This window comes from Hippoglossus hippoglossus, chromosome 20 (assembly GCF_009819705.1).
Source record: "Hippoglossus hippoglossus isolate fHipHip1 chromosome 20, fHipHip1.pri, whole genome shotgun sequence".
Taxonomy (NCBI): Eukaryota; Metazoa; Chordata; class Actinopteri; order Pleuronectiformes; family Pleuronectidae; genus Hippoglossus; species Hippoglossus hippoglossus.
The window spans coordinates 13,419,939-13,441,687 of record NC_047170.1 but is presented as its reverse complement, the minus strand read 5'-3'; the positions used below and the strand labels follow the sequence as shown (position 1 = coordinate 13,441,687).

Genomic DNA, 21,749 nt, shown 5'->3' with positions numbered 1-21,749 from the left:
AAAATCTAATCTGAAGAACAGGCCATTCGCTGCTCAGCACATCTGGCTCACACGGGGGCGAGAGAGGTGGCCCGGAGATAACGACTCAGCCGACTGACGAAGGAATGTTTGGAACAATAAAGTTTACAGAGCAATGTTATGTACTTACTTTCACTTCGTGTTAAATACAACACACATTGAACAAAACATTCGAATACAATTAGACTTTGAAGGCTTCAGCTCTACGATAATAAGCATGTAATTCAGACACTTAAAAAGAAGTAAGTATTATACGAAGTTAATATGTTACAGCAAATGTCTTCAACTTGAACCGTTGCTGGTTTGTCCGCACTGGAAAAGTAATTATTTTTCATCAGTAATGCAACTGAGTAGGAGTCAGAACTACAGTATTTAGCAAAACAACTACTCTCAGGAGTACAATTTATTGAAAAAACTACTCACACATGTAACAGAGTACATCTAACGCGTAGCTACCCACGTCTGCCACTATGTGTCTCCACCGTGTTCACTGCAGTTCTACTGACCTCATGTCTGCCCCCAGACCAGGAACCGTAGTGCTCCATCTCCTCCACTATTTCATCGCAGGCCTTCTCTGAGAACACTGGGAACCAGAACACATCTGGGCAGGGCTGTAAACATGCAGAAAGAGACGACTGAGAATAGACTTCACTCACACCTTCACCTCCAGCTGCCCTGACTAATGGGATACCCAGATCCTGCATGTTAAAACCAGATGTTGGGATTGCTGCACGACATCATGTCATTTCTCTTTTGCCTACTGTACATGTCAAACACACATCAATACAAACCTGCTCCAAGAAGTTTTCAGTGAAAATCCGAGTGTAGTTTTTGTGGATGTATTTCTCCTTCCAGTCCTGGAAATAGAAAGAATTTCGGATTAGTGGCCTTTTTTTATTTGGACTGTTTTCTGACCCGCATACTTCGCGGAGCTAATCCTCTCTCCTGCAAGGCACGTCCCAGCGTGCCAAATACAGTAAATCACCCGGCCTTATCAGTCAGGAGTGCTATCACACTGAAGTCATTAAGTCAAAGCTGTCTCACATCTCTAATCCATTATGTCTAATAACCTTTACAGGTGGCTGCTCCTTATCGCTGCTACTCAGAAAGAAATGTCTATTTTTTATGATTGAAGAATAAAGGAGAGGTCATAATGACTTACCACAGGGTTTTCAAATATCTGCCACAAGTCACTGTTGTAATGAGAAGTGTTATAATTGGCGGTGGAAATGAGCCTCCCGAAGTCGTGACGGTTTGTTATGTACATGAAGACTCCCTGCAGCAAACGGGGAAAAACATCAAGTCACTTTCACAGATTTTAGGGAGGCAAACAATCTCAGTAATGTCTCACAAGAAGCATTCATAACAACCATAACACGTGCAGATCTACAGTGCATGAGCGCACTGCAGGTTATAATTATGGTAAAATGTTTATGACTCTTTTAAGGTTAGCACTGGTATAAAATGAAAAAAAAAAAAAAAACTTGTGGCAAACTACTTAAAAGCTTCATTTGCACAAAAAAATCAAATCAAGTGTGATTTCAGTGTGTTTTAAGACACTGAAATCAACTATGATGATCATAGAGAGAACCAAAAACAGAGACAGGTGCCATATAAATAATCTAAGATTATTTATGGGTTGTTGGGGGGGGGGGGGGGGGGGCTGCAGGGGTGTTGGTGGGGAACAGGAGAGGGTGGGGCAGTGAGGTGAGAGGATTGGGAGAACAGGAATGGGGGGGGCAGGTTGGGATAAAGCAAGTCCAGGAATGATATTCCCTCTACGTTGAAGCATTGGGGGGGTGGACTCTGTCAGACTAGGCTTCATAAAAGAGTAATGAATCAGGGATTGGTTCCGCAAATGTACGTTTCCAAATGGTGTGTGAAAGCTGAGGTTTGGAGCCGGATGATTTAAGACTGACAATAATTTTCTTGGAGCCTAGTCTGAAATCAGTCGGTGTGTTTAGAGGTTGCATGTGGTTGCATGTGTTTGCTGTGGGGTTTGGCTGTTCTCTGTAAAGCATCAGGACAGGGGACTTGCATGAGGAACTCTTCTTTCTCCCCCTTCATCTCCTCTAGGAAGTGATAATTACAACAGGACAGCGCTCAGGTCTTTCTTTCTCTCTACCTTAGACAAGTCTGCTTGTCTCATCACAAGAAAAAAGGTCAACATCGATTTCCAAAGAGCTGCCAGTCATCGTTTTTTAAATATGGACATGAGGCAGCAACACGGACAGCAACTTAGACTCAAAACATTTTTTCGATGAAACAACATTTTTACTCGGCAGAGCCAAGAAATCTTTAGTCAAATGAGAGTCTGTCAATGAAATGATCCAGATTCTCAGTGCTGACCCATTGGAAATGGATGTTTCACAAAGCAGAATAATCAAAACAAGTGGAAACCTTTGGGGGCCTGAGCATATGGAATGATTCCGGAGAAGGGGAGTCTTTTTCTCTGTGACTGGTCTAAAATGAAGGAGAAGCATCGTGTAAATAGAATAACATGAATCAATGTTTCAGAATCAGAGACACGGTAGAAATATAAATACGTCACATACATGGAAACTCAGGAGGAGGGGGAACACGCCTGCATGAAACAAAGGAGCAAGATTCCCTCTGAAGCTGATGTTTTTTGTGGGTTAACACGGGAGAGGAGTGCATGCTGGGAAAAGGGTCAATCAATCCAAAAGTACCCGGGGTTTGGATCCGGCGGGGTAGTCGTTTCGAGCGGAGTACAGGGGACATGTCAGTGAGGTTAAAGCGTTAGCTGGAGACACATTTTTAAAAGCTTTTAAAACCGCTAAGGAAAGGAAAACACATTCAGTAACACACAAGGTGGGATTTGTCGGCTTTAGCACAACCAGGCATTGCAACAGGCTGCACTGTCTGTGCTCATATGACAACGAGGGCAAAAGAAAGTGAAGGATGATGGGATATAAGTGGAGCAAGGAACCCTTTACACACCATAGAGAAACCATAAACAGGGAAGGATCATGCCTCGATGACAGACGAAGACATTTTAGTCCGCTCATACTTGCCAAGCTTTCATCTTTGGTTTCCGTTGAGCTGTTCGCTTTTGTCAGGGTTAAGATTCATTGCATTTATAAACTAGTAATGCTAATAATATTTTCTCTAGTACAGGCGTTAATATTCTGGTATAAATTTCCTTTAAAGTAGCAACGTCCTTACAGGTTTTAAACATGTTTTTAAAGACTAAAATATAATAATAATAATACTAAAATACAGAATATTAGTTTAGAGACGTGAATCCTTAAAGATGGAAGCCGGGCCTTCTTACCAGTTCTCTGGCATTTCTACACAAAGCCATATCCGGGTCCAGTTTCTCCAGGACAAAGAAGTTCCTCTCTTTCATTTCATTCCTCAACACTTGGCCCTTGACCAGGTAAATGTGTGCCATGTAAGGAATGTTCCACACGCCCCTAGAAACAACAAGAGAGGAAGAGCTCACTTTGCAGCAGCCAACCGCCGAAACGCTGGAGGAGACTTTGCAGTCGTCATGTCATCCGTGACTACAGGTGAGCTGTAGGAGTTGTTGATGAACTGCTGAGATACTGTATATGGTACACGTGGGAAAAGACATAAATAATAACTCCATAGAGGAGGTTGTGTTTTTCGCCCCCTTGTCTTTCGGTTTGTTTGTCAGCAGGACTACGTTTAAACTACTGAACGCATTTGCATGACACTTGGTAGATGGATGGAATATGGGCCAAATTTTTGCATGGATTTAAGGAATCATTTTCCTTGACATTTTGAGGGTCATATTTTTTGAGCACTGCCACCTATGAGTGGGGCAATTTGATGCTAATCCAATAAAAATACACATCCAGCAGATTTAAATGTGGTTTTGTAGGGTTTTTAGTGGTTACTGCTGGACAGCATCAAATACAATCCAGTAAATACCACTAATGTGCAGCTGAGATCATTTGAATTCAGTCAGGGACAAACAGTTTCAGAACTATTGCTTAGAACCATGTCCAAATGAACATAACAGTTGTGCAAAATATAATTTTGCCACCCTGGATTTTCACCAGTTTCTCTCATTTTGGGACAAACAGTTCCATTACACTTTAGAATCTCTCACCACAAACGTCCCCTGTTGTGCTGGAAAGTCAAACTATTCCCGGATCCCAACTCCCTTCACCTCCTCACCCCTCTATCTAACCAGTAGTGTAGGAGTTGCTAATGCAGCGACAGAAGCCTGATCCCTCACTGTCGTCCACGGGTGATTAAACCTGCGTTTCCACTGCGGTGGGTGGATGTTTATTCCTCTGCGTCATCTGGCCGCTATTTCAACTTATTTTCAATCTCGTAAAAAAAACAAACAGTGAGTCTGTCAGAGAGGAGAAGTGAATTTGACTTCTGCTTTTCTCACGCCTCAGTCTTTAATGACTCTGCATATGTGCAACGTAGAGTTGAGTTGTTTTTTATGGGTTAGCATGGGCAACAGTTGTTTCAGCACAATAATTACAGTCATGACCAACGCTAAACATATACATGGTGTGTGAACCATAACAATGCAGAGCCATAGCTGTGTGTGCCACTTGTGACTTACATGCGTTTTCTCTGCACAATGTCGACATAATCTTCGGAGCGGGCATAATAACCATCGAGACTCAAGGCTCCCCAGAAGTTGGACCACAGCTTCCCGTGACGAGTGACAACGGGACCAATTATTTTTCTGTAGGGAAGCAGGGGAGACAGAGCGGAGAGATGGTAATTCTCTCAAGGCAGATAAAACTCAGTGACATCTCACAGACGGCCGGCCAACTAATGCACCGAGTGCCTCGCTGGTGAGGCCGTGCGTCCTGCGCGGAGGAGATCAGCCTCTCACTGGAAAGATACGCTCGCAGCCAAGTCGGTAACAGATCGTAGAAGTGTCTAATGTAAACCAGAGCTGTACGTCATGCTGGACTGGATCGCTTTCTGCAGCAGGCTTTCTTTTGTCTGTTTCTTTGAATTTGCATGAGATACTGTAACACTGGATTTTTTCCACTGCTTTTCTTCTAGGCCCACAAACCACAATGAAAGGAATTTTTTTCCTATTAAATGAGAAACTAGGCAGGCTTTAAGAAAAAATGGGGCATGGGTAGATATGGGCTAAGCTATATGCTAAGGCTAAAATGTCTAGAATAAGATACATCTGCATTTTACTTCCACAGGTTTTGTGCCAGTACAAAATTCTCATGCTGTCTTTAAATATCCTAGAAAGGCTTTTGCTTTGCATGCTTCCAACAGGTCACAATACAAGCCCACAGCCACAATGACATCTAGTTTGTGGGAAGCCTTCTTCACAGTCATGAGCTGCAGAAGGAAAAAAGCTCTGCACGTTTGTTTTTTGTATAACGCAAAGTGGCATTTCGGGGGTTAGAGCAATGGACTCCTTCACTGTTTCCATGTGGTCAGGCAAAAACAGGAAGCCAGAGCCTTTTATTTTTAAACTTTCATTCACTCGGCTGTAATGTTCCTGCGCTTTCGCCAATGGAGGCATGAATTCAGTGCTTCAATGATCACAGCGGCTTCCAAGGAGGTCTGCTGAACGTGTTCCAGTGCGGCCCGTGTCCCGGTTACCGTGTGTTTACCTGTTTTGCTCGATGAGGAGCTTCAGTGTCTGTCTGTTGGTGAGCATGACGTCAGAATCCATGCTGAAGTAGTACTCACACGTTGCGTCCTTACGGCAAAGATCCCTGATCAAAAAAACCAAAAAGACATAGACATGGCAGAGAAAGTAGTGATTGTATATTCCAGCCCTGATTACAGTCAGTGAAATACTTGGAAGTAATCACCACCACAAGTTGGAATTTATCAGCACCTAAGTATAAGATGTCACTTTTAATTGCAGAGTCAGACTCTCGCTGACTATCTTTAAGCCTCCAGTGGATAATAGGATTGTAGGAAGATTAGAGGCTTCTCATAAACCTTAGACTTCTTCATTATAGGGATGTCCTGACCAGCGCTCTTTAGGGTTGCTGTGCTTTTGATCTGATCGCTGTGTTGAGGCCTCACAGATTGAAATATCACTGTGACAACAGACTGTTATTCAACACTGAACAATGACGGGAAGCTCCCTGTGGGGGGGGAAACTGCACCTGAGATGCTGCCACGGAGTAAATCACATCCACACTTTCCTACAGTCCAGATTAAGAAATTATAAAATAGTCTAGCGAGCAGAATTTGAGCTGACAATAGACAATAGCTCTGCCAATATATCTGTTGGCCGATATGAGCCATTGTCTGAAATATCAGTTTCAGCATTAATATTAGCTTATATGAAAACACAATGTTTTTTAAAAGGGTCTAGTTCATTTTGTCCATATTTGTGGATGTCCTCCCAAAGCTTATAGATACAGACGAAGCAGACAAAACGGAGCAATGCTACCGGAAATCGTGAGGGGGCAGTGTAGCCAATAGCTCAAGGGACTCGAGAAATACATTTCAACAAAAGAGGATCTTTTTTGAGAAGAGACTTTGCGCGTTGGTAAGAAACGACAGGAAATACAACATTAATTCAAACAGCTGCTTTTGCTCCAAAACCTCCTTCACCGTTAACATGTTTCAACTCTGCACTGCCCTCTAGACACATGGAACTTTGAGGGGCTACATCTTTTTGTACATAAAGGCAGCAAACGTGAGCCTTTAGAAATCATTGCCATTTTTTTATATCTATATATATATCGGCCATTATGTCACTATCAGCAACAGCCCCCAAAAAGGTCGAGCTTTAATTTGCACGGTTAAATATTTAGAAAAGCTTTCTGAAATAGAAACCACGAGGAAGCTTTGAAAAAAACCTTCAGCAGGCACCTTTTCTAAAGGCTATGATTAATCTGTGCCAACGCTGCCATAACATGGCTCCATCAATTCTGTTCTTCAAACCACAGGTTCTGAGAGATGACAGATTTAGAGAAGCGGCGCGCTTACATGGCCATGTTCCTGGCCTCTCCTTGGCTCAGATTTTCTTCTGGTCCCACAACCTTGAAGCTGGTGAACGCATTCCGGTTCTCTTCCCAGAACTTCTGGATGTGCTTCTCGTGGTAAACCTCCTGAGGAGAGAGCCAGTGGGTAATGGATTGGGAGTCAAATGCCAAGGGTCATGTTTGATAGAGATGTTGGAAAAAAGAAGAAATTCAGCAGCTGGAGACTCACATTGTTGTGGACAAAAAGGTGGATTTTGTCATGAGGATAATCCAGGGTCAGCAGCCGCTGGAAGAATTCGGGAAGAAATGGTGTCGGCTGCTCGATGAACACGCCAACCAACACATTCGGATATTCCTGTTTAGATTAGAGGAGAGACAAATTAGGACTATTTTAAACAACAGGGCCCCAGTAAGGGAACACTGTTTAGAATCAATCATGGAGGATTTTGACGTTTACACATTAGACATAAACAAACAGTGATGTTGCTCCAGATGGTATCCATGACATCATTCTCTTTTCCTTAGTACCACCTCATAGCATTTAATTAACGGATGTGGCCCTTGTGCGTCTTCTCTGCAGTGTTCTGTCTTACAAATATACTTTAAGTTTACATTATAACACATTAACAAACTGCCTTACAGGCTCTCTAACCCACACTGCCACGTGTAACTCTCTATAAAGAACAGCACATGTACACAAGTATCGCTCAGACAGCTAAGCCTAAGATGACATACAGAAAATGATGCAAGAGGCACAGGGAAGAGAAGAGGAAACATTTTCCCATGACACTCCGCTCCAGCCCACACAGCTCAGTCTGGACTCTTGATCCTCTTGACCAGTTCACAGAGAAGGTCTGGGCCAGGGATCAAAGGGGATCCGAGCAGAAACCATCTAATTTGCAAGTTCCGCAATGACTGTATTTCAGGCACATGAAGAGAGCGCTTGTGCATCCAGCCAGTTGGAGCTGGAAGTTGTCACAGAATGACAGTGGACAGCCAGCAAAGGGAAAGGGAGTGGCAGAAAGGGACAGGGAATAGCCACTGAAAACTGGAAGCAACACCTATTACACAAGAGACAAAACTACAGTATGCAGCAAAGTGGTCTGGCTGGCACAGGAGCAGTTCTGGTGGTGTAGCACAGGTCTATATACGACCTAAACTCAGTCCTACATCCAAAGTACACAAAGATCCAAATGGGTTTTTACCCACAAGAAAGGGCAGAATGTCCAGTGTTTCCACATGACCTGATCTTCCAGAAGTCTCTGTCCCAAACACAGAGTAGCACAGTGCAATGAAATGCCCACTAACTTCTCTATTATTGCAAAGCAGTGTTTTCTTTGCATTCATTATAGAGGGTCACTGAGAGCAGCCTGCACAGAGATGCCTTTCATGTACCTGGGTTTGTCTTGAATCAGCTCCAGTTTTAACTATTTAAAGTCTGCAGGAATACAGAAAACCCCATTTTGTTGCACATTTGAACAGGTTTACAGCAAAGTTACTTGCAGAAGGAGAGTAGATAAAAACAAGGATTATAAAAAAAACACTATATTGACTGTAATTGTGTGTATGCTTCAGTAATCTTCCCAGAAAGAGAGAAGTACATTTGTAAAACACTAAAACATTTTTGACAGATGCAACCACACAGCCGGAGATATTTCCTAGTTCCTGCCATTCCTGCCGTCTATACGTTGCTGTGCTTGGCTGCACTTTGTGACAAATTTTCAGCAAAACCACCATAACTTATTATTATGGATATAACCCATACTGCGAGGCCCACTAAAAGCAAGGCTGGTCGACAGTGACACCCTTTTAAGTGAGCCCTTCCGAAAACCCCAGAAGCCATATCCTGCACCACAGCAGTGCAGTGCTTCCGCTTCCCCAAGTAGTTTCTCTGGCACTTATGCTCTTTTAAAAGGGGCCAAAAGGACCAATGGGTGCATGACCTGTTATTGTTGGAACGGGAGTGTGTGTGGCACCAATGCTTATCTGTTGAAATAGGACTGGCTGGGCAACCCTCCTTCTGTCTAGACTGTCATTGATAGATGGATCGCTCATGCTGGAAAACCAGGCTGTGTTTCATCCTTTCCTCTCCAGGGAGGAGGCTGAAGACAAACTTTCCACAGTGGCTATTTAAAAATGGACTCAAGTGGACAGCAAATAGAAGTGGAATGGGATCATTTGTGGGACTTACTTTTAACTGAGACAGGTCCACAACATCGTCGTCGCAGTGGCCGCACCCACGTTCATAGTTCCACGTGTTGGGGACATAGTTGGCTAAGGAGTTCAAATACATCTGTAAAGGAAAGATTTCAACGAAGGTGAACAACTTGTTACGGAAGATTAATAGCAACATAAGCAACAATTCCATGACTCCTCTGTTTTACACCAAAAGCACTGTGTTTGAAATAACCCAACCTGGAATACAACTTTGGATTTTCAGATCTACTGGAAGAATGTGAAAATGACTGAGAAGAATCACAGGGTAAGGAATATCTATTCCACGGAGATTGTGACTTGACAATCTAGTGATAATAAATAATAATAAACAAACGCATGCAGTTCTCAAAACAAAGTTACAAAGTGTTTAACATGGTTGAACCGGGATTAAAATGTTTCTGGACTAAAACAAAGGCTGTTTTTAGTGATAAAAGTGATTTTAAAATATGTGACTGATTCTTCAAGCCTCAGATCTTCAAACCAGTTTGAGGAGTTTCAGAGCTGAGGGGCATTGACAACCAAAGCCTGGTCACCTTTAGTCTTAAGTCGGGATTTATAAACAGCCACCAGAGCCCTGTCTGAGGATCTGAGGCTGCACTCTGGCTCACATGGGAGTAGAAGAAACTTCGCAATATAACCGGGAGAAAAACCAGGAAGTGCTTTGAAGGTGATAAGTAAAATCCTGATAAACTGGCAGGGTCACGGCTCTGTTTCTTAAGAAGTGGGTAAACTGCTGCATGCTTCAGTCGAGGGAACACAGCAGTTGACAGACAGCTATCTCACCGTGGTTCTCTTCATAAATGTCAGCATATTGCAATCACAATCATAACTGCTCTGTATTTAGTGGGCGTAAATGTTAGAAATTGTCTGGGAACATATCATTTCCAAAGCGCTACTGTTTATGAATCATTTATTGGAGACATTAAAGAGTGATCATGTATTTGTCGCCAGATTGAACTTGGCATGTGGACCGGAAAATAATACTAACTAATGGTAACAGACCCATCTAGCAGGCTCCACATGAGAAACCACTGCTAGGACACAGATTCTGTGATCTACAGTTTCGAGCTTCTCCTCCAGATGCTGAGGCCTCTGGGAAGAGTGACTCAACACTGTGGTGGGTTTGGTCCCTAACCAAGGAAGACCAGAGACAGGCAGCTGGTGGTGGAGCGAGACGTGTGAAGAGTCAGGGGAAGGAAAAAGACCGGAGAAGAAAATGTGTACGGACATCCTGCTCTTCAGCTCGCAGAGCCCGTCACTCACATGTACAGGGAATGAGGGGGAGGAGAAAATGTACTTTGCATGATAGCGTAGTTTTGGCCAGACGTTTCTTCTCCACTGAATAAGGAGCTGGCTTTTTAGATCAGGGTCTGGCAAGTATCACATGAACAGAATGCATATTTCCCGACTGTATGGGAGTTTAGACACTGTAATGCAATCTTTGGCGATGAGTGTTAGCTGGAGGAAAATCCAAAAGGCATTGGCCAATAGAAAGTCATCAGCAAAAAGGACAAAGAGTTCAACAATTCAACCCAAAGCTATATGCGGTGTCCTAGATAAGGAGGATTAACTTAGAAGTACACGCTGTGCCATGAGTTGAATATATATATATATAACATGTGCGTGAGGTCATTATTCCTTACTTACTTTGGTGTTTCCGTTTCCATGGACAACCACCGGCAGAGAGTCGTACGCTGTGTTTCTGACTCTCACTCGGTCTGTTCCAAACTTGAGAAGCACTTCATCTGCCAGAAGGAGGAACATGAGACATTTAAGGCCAGGTTATGAAAACTGACTTACCACATGGGCAAGAGTGGCAAAGCTTTATAATTTGCCGGGTAAGTTGCCAAGATGACAAGTTCTCTGAAAATATGCGATCTTTCACAGAAGCGTGGCAGAGAAATGGGGATCACGATACAGGTTTAAGTTTACTAAGAAAACTGGGGTTTCAAATGACATTATTTGGAATGTTTGACAAATATTAGGCAGATAATCAGGAAATTGAATCATAGAATAAATGTTTGGGGAATATCTCACCAACTGCCCCGTTCAGGTTCTGGAAAATCTGGCACTTGTGGTCCAAAGTCATATTGAGTCTTTGCTGAAAAACATGAACATAGAGACAGTTACGAAGCTATTCAAGATACAAGCTGTGTCTCAATTCAGCGGCCGCATCCTTCGGAGGCTGCATTTGAAGACTGATGGTGTCACAGCAGCGAATTTATGTCCCGTTTCAAAGGCTCCTCCAGATGTGGCCGACTAATCTGTCCTTTCATCCCAGAGAAACGAGAGCTCCAATGGTTGAATCCTTCCCGGCCCAACCTATCCCATGATTCATTGACTAACATGGTGCCGGCAAGAAACAAGATGTTTCAGGCTTTAACTCAACCAAACGGCTAATGGTAAACATCTTAAAAAACCAAGGGGCATCAAAACTTGCTTGTCATGTTTAACTACAGCTCTATTGTGGGCCGATCACAGGAATCCTCTGTAGAGCAGACCGTCTAATTTCAGTTCAACCTTCAATGTGAACACGGCCACGTAGATCGTAGGGAGGCCACTGAATTGGGACACAGCTACAGTATGTTTACCAGGGATCTATTCTTTTTTTTTTTAAATCAGTGTTGTCGTAGATACAAGATACTTACTCTTTGTAAGGGATCCACGTATATTTTAGTGTAGAAGAGCTGGTCGTCATCGTTGTCATGGAGGTCCCACTGTGAAACTATTCTGTTTATGTACGGGGCACTGCCGATTATACCTGCAAGTAATAAACAGAATGAATCACACATGCAGCTGTAAATTATAGGCTGAGAGTTGTTAATAAGGTCGTATAGCTGGCAGGCGCTTGGTGACAATTATACTCTATCTGCGGGCGCCTTAGTCTGAAGACTTCACCCTAGGAAGCTGGAATGCTTCACACAAAGTGTGATTTTTGGCCAAAATCCAAAGCAGGCCAGAAATGTGCAGGGACTTTCCCTTCCCACAGTTTGTCGAGAGAATAGTGTAATGAAGGCCTGTCTGAGAGCTGTAATCTATACATCATAACTGTCCTACAGTGCACTACTCACTGAGCCTCTGAACCAGTGAGCATCTCACACCCTCTCTAAATGTACATTCACATGGCAACCTCTCCTCCTGTTTTCCCTGTCATCTCCTCGTCTCCTCGTCTTCCTTCTCTCGCTTAAGGTCACTGACCACAGACGCAGATTGCAGGGTTTGGCTATGTCGCTGGTCTATGCCATTTTGCATCCCCTCATTAAAAAAATTTAAAAAGCCTCAGACACTATAAACAAGTCGATGGGTAAACATGATATAATCTAAATGGCAGCAGCGCAAGAAAAGTTAAAAGCAAATCACAACATTTCATGCGATTCGTATTGTCAGCAGCTCGTTCACAAAATGATAGCTTTAAAAACAACAGATCACGGAAAACCCTGGGAAGTGAATTTCTTTTTTGTCACAATGCCTGTGGGAAAATAAGTCACTGTTCTGCACTGCTCCCCAGTTTCAGGTTATTTGGCTGATCACCTTAAATGAAAGCACAACCTCAGTGTATCTTGATTCTATCTGTCACTCACTCTACTCTGTGACCCAGTGGTGAGTCTCCAGATGCTCTAAAACATTCCCCGATGGTCACTTGGGCAGGATCCATAGGAGCGCGAACAAAGCCTACAATTTTATAGGAACTGCGGGACATTCGGGGGGCCAAGACAAATCCACATGTCATGTCAATGACAATGAACGCTAAAAACAGTCTCTGATCAGCCTGAGACAGCTAGGCTCCAATATGGGAGGTCAGCCCAGGCTGATGACCACAGGGAAGGCAGCAATTCAGTGTCCTGAAGAACGGGCAAGGATGCAGCTGGTCCTGTCATTTGAGGATACACTCATCCTTTGTTAAATCCTCCGCATGTACTCAGTGTACAGATGATATACCCAACATGGCAAAAAAAAATCTGGCAGATTCTGTGTCGAAAAGATGCAGAAAAACATAAACGACTCCAGCTGATCCAGAATATAGCGGCTCCTTGTAAAAACCAGCACAGAATTCGAAAACCTCAATAATCCCTTAATAATCAGGCGCAATCATATCATACAGACCTAATAGTAACCATCACCCCACTGGAACACTGCACTCCCAGAATGCAGGCTAACTTAGTCGAGGTTTCTTCCCGCTAAAAGTTTTTCCTTTCCACTTTCGCCACAAGCCTCGCTCATGGGGGAATGTTGGGCCTCTCTAAATAATATTGTAAAGAGTCCATCAGTCCTGTCCCGAGGCCCCAGAGATAACTTCTGCTATGAATTTGCACAATAGAAAGTTCACTTGAGGTCACACTGATTTTGTGCTTTGGAACAGCTGTACATGTGAAGTAGATATATCGAGGAGGAAAAGGAGGATGATCACTAAAACAATGCATCACGAGTGAGAAACGATTGCAGGGAGAGGACAGACCACTGGGAGGCCGCGTTACAGGGTAAATGTACTTCCACAATAATAAAAGTCTGGTGGTTTCATATTCATAAACTAACACTGGTCTGTCTCTCCACCACTCTACATCAGCTACAATAAGGGTAGCTGGTGTTTAGCCCGCCCCCTGAATTCCTGTTCGACCTGCAAGTCTTTAAGATTTGACAGCTGTTGGTAGAAGATGTAAACCAACACACACACACACACACACACACACACACACACACACACACACACACACACACACACACACACACACACACACACACACACACACAGGGAGGTGTTCGGATTTACAAGATTAACACTGATCTACCTCATCGTAAAATCTGTGGCTACCAGACTTGTCTCAGTTAGACAATTATTAGAGTCTGGAAGGGTTTGGGCTAAAAATGGGGTTTAGAGTGTGGCTTCATTTAAAAACAATGCAGATTACAACATTATAAAGTGGTAGCAACATGTAACCTGATCACTGAGTAGTTGAGGGTCACTTTTGCTTCCGACAACAAAGTGTTAACATGTCAGGGAGGAGACATTCAACATTCCAGCATTTCCATCATGTTTAGAATTTTTTGGAACCCACCTCCAGAGTTGAGGTAGCGTTTCCCACTGCGGACCGAGGGGTACTTGTCAGCAAGTCTCTTATCTGGCCATATCAGTCCCTCTGCAGCGAATAGCACTTTGTGATTGGCCTGCTGGAACTTCCTGAGAATCTCCTCTGGTCCCCCGGCGAAGATAAGATCGTAGCTGAAGGGGAGAAGCGAAATGCGGTTGTCATTTTAGATTTTATCCTTGTGTGACAGTTTTACTAACTTTACCTCAGAGACACAACCTTTGGCTTTGACTTGTTTAAGACAGATAGAGATCTAAATGTAAACAGTGGACATTCTTCAGGAGTGAGCGTTTGTGTCTGCAGGCATTCCTGGACTGCACCGTCAGGGCAATTCCAAAAGGTTCCTGCTGCGCCAGACATTAACCCACAAAGACACCGTGTTGATGCAGGCAGTGTGGTGGCTCCGTGGTGACTTGTTAAAAAGCATTGCAATCACTGAAAGGGCAGATATTTCTGGGATGTGGAAAATCCTCATGTTTCTTTCATTACTTTATGGCGTGAAGTCATCGTAGTAAAAGAGCCGATTCACGCTGGTCCCAGGAATCACTGACATTTATTCTGCACTAGGGTCTGCGTTCTTGTGTTTCACATTTCAACACACTCACATTCACGTCACATCTTTACACTCAAACAGCTTTTAACACCTCATTTGCTCAGTTTTTCCTCTTAAATCCAACTCCCTCCCTTTCCCTGCTGATTTCTCCAGCTTTGACCTCTCGGCCCGTCTCGTCTCTCCTCTGTGTCTCTCACTCACTGTCTCGAGTGTCGGCGACGGGCTGAGCAGCGTTATGGGAGATGATTTACAACCTATGCGATTGGTCTGTAAGTTTCCTGGGCCGCAAACCCAGAGCAATAAAAGCTAGAAATGCTGCACCAGTTAAAATTAAGTTGCTCTGTCAAATTGAAATATTTCTGAATGACTAATAGAATATAATGCTGAGTCCGAATGGGACTGGGGGGCTGGGTCTGGACCGCTGTCCGCCTACGAGTGACCTTGGATAAATACACACACCAGTTTACATAAGGTTCCAGAAAAAGCAAGACTCCTTTATACAATCCGAGCCTCCTCAGTCCAACATGTTACAAGAAGAACGGAGTCAAACGAACATCCAGCGTTGGCTCTTCTGTGTGTCCACATGTGGCCGACACATGTTCATACAAGAACCCACTGTCGCTTGTTACCTCATCAATCACAGTTACTGCTCCAGCAAAAAAAAAAAAAGGACCCGCAATCCAAAACAGAACATTGATTTGATTAAACAAGAGTTTAAAAACTTAATTACCAGACAATAATGACCAAACTGGCTTGTTTGACACTCTCTCACTTATTGAGTGTGGAGTTTCTTTCCCTTTTTTTACTCAAGAGTGTGGTTATTTTTTCGCGAGCATCATTTCTTCATTTCACTTTCAGATTCTGTGATGATTTCCCTCAAAACCTCCTCCTCTCTCTCTCTCGAATACCCACTGCTCTCACACACACTGTGTGGTGACAGTCGAGGTCTGGGTCAGGATGGCTGAGCATGTGTGTTTATGAACTTTTCCCGTTCATAAACTCTGACACGCAGACACCATAGAAACACGTCGCCATCCATTCAGTTGTTTGTTACCTAGCAACAGTGTTGGCGTAATTATGTGTAAATACCACTTGAAAGCCAAGGATGTATTCACATGACACAGATATAATTAGATTTAAGGAAAACCTTTAAGGAAAATAATGGCACCATTAAAATAGATTTTCTCCCCGAGATCTTAGATTTGTGTGTATGTTGTGACGTTTTCATTGGTCCACGTCAAACCTGCCATTTTATTGGTTTGGTCATTTCACAAAAACCAAGAGCAAGAGCAGAAATCTGCAGAAATCAGATCAGTATTCAGACCGACTCAAACTGAAGCACAGGACATTTGTGCAGGAACAGTTTATTGTGGCTGAGTGCAGACAAACAGCTTTGAGCACAATCAGAGCATTTTATACATAACACGACTTTTGGTTTTTAGAGCATAACTGAACACTCAGCAGAAACCATCTAATTGAGACTCAACTCAAGAGTTAATTTGTGTTTTAAATCAATAGCTGGCAGGACAGAAGCCAGCGTAGAGTCTAAAGCTGCACTGAGTGTCCTTCTGCAAACACTGCTCTAATGGTTCCTCTGATAAACAGATAAAGATAACAGAGATGTTATCTTTTCCTCTTCATTTCTGGAATTCAGCACATGCTCAGAAGTGCAGTCAAATATTTCAGCTATCAGAAGGGTTGAGGAGTCAGAGCTGCTTTATAGATTTTTTAAATACACACAATTGTGTCATCATCTCCTGTGTCAGATCTTATTTATTACACAACAATCACTTCCACTGAAAGAAAAAAAATATATATATATTCCAGTAACCTGTTTCAGGGGTGTGACACCTTTGCAAGTTGTGTCAAGCTACAGTAAGTATAATCATCTCCTGTTCAATTAAGGATCTATGACCTTCCAAGCTGTTATTATCCCAAATCACTCTCATTACCTCATTCAAACTTTCCATCGGCCGTGACAAATCCTAACTCAGCCACCTGCACGTGAGCATTACTCTAATCGTATATTTGCTGATGCTCTGTAATGATCACTCTGCATGAACGAGTGGAGGAAGCAAAGCAATTATTACAGGCTGCTATAGTGAAAATGAGTTTCACTTTAAATACATAGACCTGCGCTGTAATTCATTGTGATGGATTCATTTTGTCATGGTAGTAGCTGAACATCTCTCAGAGAAAGAAAATGAAAAAACACAGAAACACAGAAAAATGATATAAATCAGATTTAGTGTTTATATATATATATATATATGTATATTTGTTGGCTGCAAAAATGATGGTCATTGAAAATAAATACTAATCCAATCAGATAAACAAGGATTAATTTAAGCTTTGAGATGAATATTTAATCTTTATGCTGAAGAAATGTCCTCAATTTCGTGAAGTTGAATTACAAAAAATGTCAGATTATGAAGAAAATGCTGAAATTACCTGACGACAAAGAAAGAAGGGGGGGGGGGGGGGGCACGTAAAGGTAAATAAAACAAACTTCAAAAACATCTTTGGTTGTCAACGTACCTGTCCACGGACAGGACAACGAGATCCTCCTGGTCAGCCAGAGCCTCCATGGCCTCCTTCAGTAGTCTGACTTTTTGCCCTCCACCGATAGAACGACCCACATCTCCGCCCTTCCACGCCTCTCCCATTCCCAACACCTGAGACATAAAACATGAAGGACAAGTTGTGGAGAACTGACGTGAACTGGTCTGACACCAAAAATCCCCAAAAGGAAGCTTTGCAGTGATTAAACAATTCTGTTTTCAAAAAGGATTTCACTCATTTTTCAATATGCAAGAATCTTCGAAGACCTTTTCCGGAATTAAGGGGGCGTGAGTTTGGCCAGTCCAGTGATATCACCAAAATTACCCTTGATTCAAGGGGAAAATAGGTCAAAGAATCTTGTCTGGACAATGGATCCGTTATGCTATCCAGTCCACTGATTGCTAGAATGACTCACTTTGTTCACTCCTGTCTGTAAAAGCTGCCAGAACAAACTTGTAACATGCCCATGAATAAAACACACACACACACACACACACACACACACACACACACACACACACACACAGAGGTGATTGGCGAGAGAAAAATATGAAGGTTGGAGTTTACGATAACCTCATGGGTCCAAATTACTTGAGGCGTTGAGGAAACACCTGAGTTGTTGGGGTTTGCAGGTGTGTGTCTGCAGGAGGTGGAATACAAACTGGGGAGGAGAGATCTGAGGAAACGTGAGCAGGCCATGAACTCGGCGCCCCACGCCACAAAAAGCAATGTTTTTTTTATTTTACCGTTGCTTTTTCGACCACATAGGGGAATCTGCGCCCACACTCAGCAGCGTTCGCTGTAAAGTTCCTTTTGCAGCTTGCCGCACTTCACTGTTTCCCTTAATGGGCCTAATCAATCTTGTGAATTGTGTTTTTCAAAAGAAAACATTTGGCTGCCGCGTGTGTGTGTGTGTGTGTGTGTGTGTGTGTGTGTGTGTGTGTGTGTGTGTAGCATTGTGTGCTGGGACAAACTGCCCATTGGTGGATGTGATTTTGGAAGAGGAGAAAAGGATCCTTACCTTCACAGTGTAGTTGAAATAGTTTGCGGACTGCATAAAGCGGAGGAAGCCATCTGTTTCCTGTGTCGCTACGGTTAAGACAAGCAATTTTTCTGAAAGAGAGAGGAGAGCACATTTCCACAGCTGATTACAGGGATTTGGGAATATCCTGTTTCAGCAGAAAACTTGTGACCTCTTTAGCTGTGAATTCAGCTTCATGCATATATACCTATTTTAGATTATTTAGATTTATACCTCAGTGAAGCGAGTTCCATGTAAACCTCAGACCTAAGTCAACAAACTGGTGACCATTCGGTTTGGGCTTCCGAGGAACAGAGCTGTAGTTTTAATTGGATTCAAAAACAGAGGAGTATATTTTAAACCTGGACTCGATGGTTTCTATCTTCTTGGGTTAAAGGAACTCCCACAAACCTCCAGGACATTTCCAGTGGTCATGAGTGCTGAAAGTCTGAGGTTTCAGGACGGGTTAGACCATATACGAATTAGCACTGAAGCTGTATGTGAAGCTCGAGAGGCAAGTTTTCACTTCTTCTGTTCACAGGATGTAGCTTTGATCAGAGTGGCGGCGGCGATCTGTGGCCCAAGGAGGGAAGTAGTTCTGGTTCGTAAAACACTATTATAACATGTGGGTGGGGAGGGGCACTAATTCCTCCCCAGCTGTGAACAGATTATTTAAAAATGTGCTAAATGTTGTTGTGTGTTCGTATTTTCTACAGACCAACAAAAAAAGTTGACAACGCTTTAATACGACTTCAAAAGGCACTTGAAGACTAATCTTGCTTTTCATGTTTGCAGAGCCGATCTGCTTCCTATTTAATATGCAGCACTATGTTCCAATAAATCCCCTTGTAAATTATTTACTATCCTTCACTGGCGAGTAGCGTTGGAAGCGTGAGAGGAAGCATAGGGGCTGAGTAAAGGCCTCGAAAAGACCTAATCCAAAGTGCACTCTGCCCATGAACACAGCTCAAGAGCTGACGTTACACCTTTGGAGTAAAAAAAAGATTAACACATATTTATTAGTTCATTTAATAGCAGTTTTTATGAGCCTGGAGTGTGTGGATTATTTGTTTTGTTGACTCCACAGCGAATCTCACCATGTACGAAACAAATAAAGCTATAACAGATTACATTTTAGATATGTGACAGTATGTAATGACTCCCCAGAAATGAAGCCAAAGCATCTTGATCTGGCTACAATATAGACCATATACCCCGTCTCCTCCAAGTTAGCAGATGGGACATGGGTTCAAATTTTTTAACAGATCATTTTCTAGTAAGTTTTCTGGTAAGTTTAATAAGTTATTTTAAATAACAGGTTGAAACGTCATGATTGACGTGACTCGTGATTGCGATTGCGAGCATATGGGGCGGGACTTCGATACCGCCACTCCATTCCCCCGATTGCTACGGCACAGACTCTGGCTCCGAAAGACGTCGGTGATGCAACATCGCTCGTATTTGGGAATATTTTGGCTTCACTTCTTGATAGTGGGAGGAAGTGGAGACGTCCATCTTTATATACAGTCTATAAGTACAACCCGACTCACTCCCACTGGTCATGCAAAGCCTCCGCGGCGGCCATGAAAGGGAAAGTTATGGCACACGAGAGAGAACAAATATGTTGACATAGTGTCTGAATATATACCAGACATAGACCGTCTGTGTGGATGTTGAAACGTTGGACATAAAATCAAGTTATGGTGTATGTGTCTTATGTTACATTGGAGAAGTGAACGATATATAGGCGCCTTTTCATTTTATCCAAAATCATCGACCTCCCACTCACTCCTCCGCACTAAAGTACATTACAAGCAGCTCTTTTCTGGCTTTTCCTATCATTGTGACTTAGCCATTCTCTCATCCCAGTCTAGCCTGTGGCCCTGTCATGGCTCTAATAGCCATTCCAGCACTGCTGTGACACAGACTTTCTTTTTACAGACTTTCGTCCGCCTCCAGCCTCACAGCTTCAGATGGCACATGTCCTGTTTTGTTTAATTTACTTTCTTTTCTTTCCTTTCTCTTTCTGTCTCTATTGACACATGTAAAGCATCTTGGGTCTCTTGAGAGGCGCTACATAAATTCAAGTTATTACTATTATTATTGCAAAAACTGGTCAGAATTAGAACAACATGAGTTTCACATTAGCGCAGCATGGTGGAATGGAAAGCCTGCTTTGTGCCACAGGTGTGTCCTTGTTCTTGTACTTGGCTTGAAGGCAGGAGATGATGGAGTGGAGTGCTGGGAGCGGACGGTGTCTCGTACATCTGCGAAATACATTTTCCCTGCTGGTTATTTTAATGGTTACATGAGAATTTTACAGGCCCCCTATTTCCCTACAACAGCATGTTGTACAACCTTCTACTGCTAAACATAAACAAGTGTTTTTGGCCTGAAAGAGGATTAAAAGACAGATTAAAAGTCAGTGCTCAGCTTGAATCTGTGACATAAAAAAACGCAAATCAATCCTGAAATCTTTGTGTAGTTTAGGACTCTTCAACAGCCACATGAAGACATTTATGGGATCAGCCGACTATCGCATGTAAAAATGAGACGAGGACAAATGATGCCTGTCTGAACTAATCACAGAAAAACTAGCTCATGTGTTTATCGTCAGCAGGCGAGACTGTTACAACTGCAGCTCATCCAGAATGCTGCGGCCAAAAGTACACGACAAGATCAAGAAACTACAACACAACACACCGGTTCTTAAAATCACTGCACCGGCTTCCTGTGAGTAAAAAGAATGGAGTTAAAAATCACTATACTTGTCATCCCTGATTTACTCGAGTGCTGTGAAGCATCCAACCCTGCTCAGGTCACCTGGGACAGGTTTCCTCAGCGTTCCCAGAATCAAAAGCAAAGCACTTTTCAAACCCCCCCCCCACCTGTGAAACAAGCTTCCTGACAACACGGGGTCTGCTAAACCTGTCAGTGCACTTACATCAGGGCTTGAAACCCTATTGTTCGCTGAGGCTTAATAATAAATGAGATACTTTTGTATCTTTTGTCTTTTAATCTATTTCCAACTCATTTGTAAATCACTTTGAATCAGCTTGTGTCCAGATGGTGCAACAGTACCGGAAGTAAACTTGCTTTACAATAGACTATTCTGACAAGATGCAGATACAGCTGCTATTCCCACTGTGTCACATAGGGAATACTTTTATCAATAACAGTCCACAGTTTAGATCATAGTGCAGCACGGTGGTCCAGTGATTAGCACCATCGCCTCACAGTAAAAACTTTCTGGGTTCAATCCACAGACTGTGTAAAAACATGGAAGACACGTCTCCATCACCCCCCCCCCCCCCCCAGAAGTGAAGCCAAAATAACTCGGATACGAACGCTGCCATCTTGCT

General features: G+C 43.0%; 1 protein-coding gene across 2 annotated transcripts in view; it reads right to left on the bottom strand.

Annotated features, from left to right (window-relative positions):
- Positions 1 to 21,749, bottom strand: part of plod2 (procollagen-lysine, 2-oxoglutarate 5-dioxygenase 2) — a 33,160-nt gene that overhangs the window by 1,900 nt on the left and 9,511 nt on the right. The window contains exons 2-17 of one of the 2 annotated variants that reach the window (XM_034572901.1): positions 18,388 to 18,479; positions 17,343 to 17,479; positions 14,222 to 14,385; positions 11,816 to 11,928; positions 11,205 to 11,268; positions 10,815 to 10,912; positions 9,142 to 9,243; positions 7,180 to 7,305; positions 6,955 to 7,076; positions 5,616 to 5,720; positions 4,589 to 4,714; positions 3,314 to 3,455; positions 2,419 to 2,481; positions 1,181 to 1,294; positions 810 to 875; positions 525 to 629 (exon numbers count right to left, since the gene is read on the bottom strand). In XM_034572901.1, coding sequence (XP_034428792.1) covers positions 525 to 629; positions 810 to 875; positions 1,181 to 1,294; positions 2,419 to 2,481; positions 3,314 to 3,455; positions 4,589 to 4,714; positions 5,616 to 5,720; positions 6,955 to 7,076; positions 7,180 to 7,305; positions 9,142 to 9,243; positions 10,815 to 10,912; positions 11,205 to 11,268; positions 11,816 to 11,928; positions 14,222 to 14,385; positions 17,343 to 17,479; positions 18,388 to 18,479 — 1,739 coding nt within the window. The remainder of the gene's footprint in view (positions 1 to 524; positions 630 to 809; positions 876 to 1,180; positions 1,295 to 2,418; positions 2,482 to 3,313; positions 3,456 to 4,588; positions 4,715 to 5,615; positions 5,721 to 6,954; positions 7,077 to 7,179; positions 7,306 to 9,141; positions 9,244 to 10,814; positions 10,913 to 11,204; positions 11,269 to 11,815; positions 11,929 to 14,221; positions 14,386 to 17,342; positions 17,480 to 18,387; positions 18,480 to 21,749) is intronic. The other variant, XM_034572903.1, reaches the window with a different exon arrangement.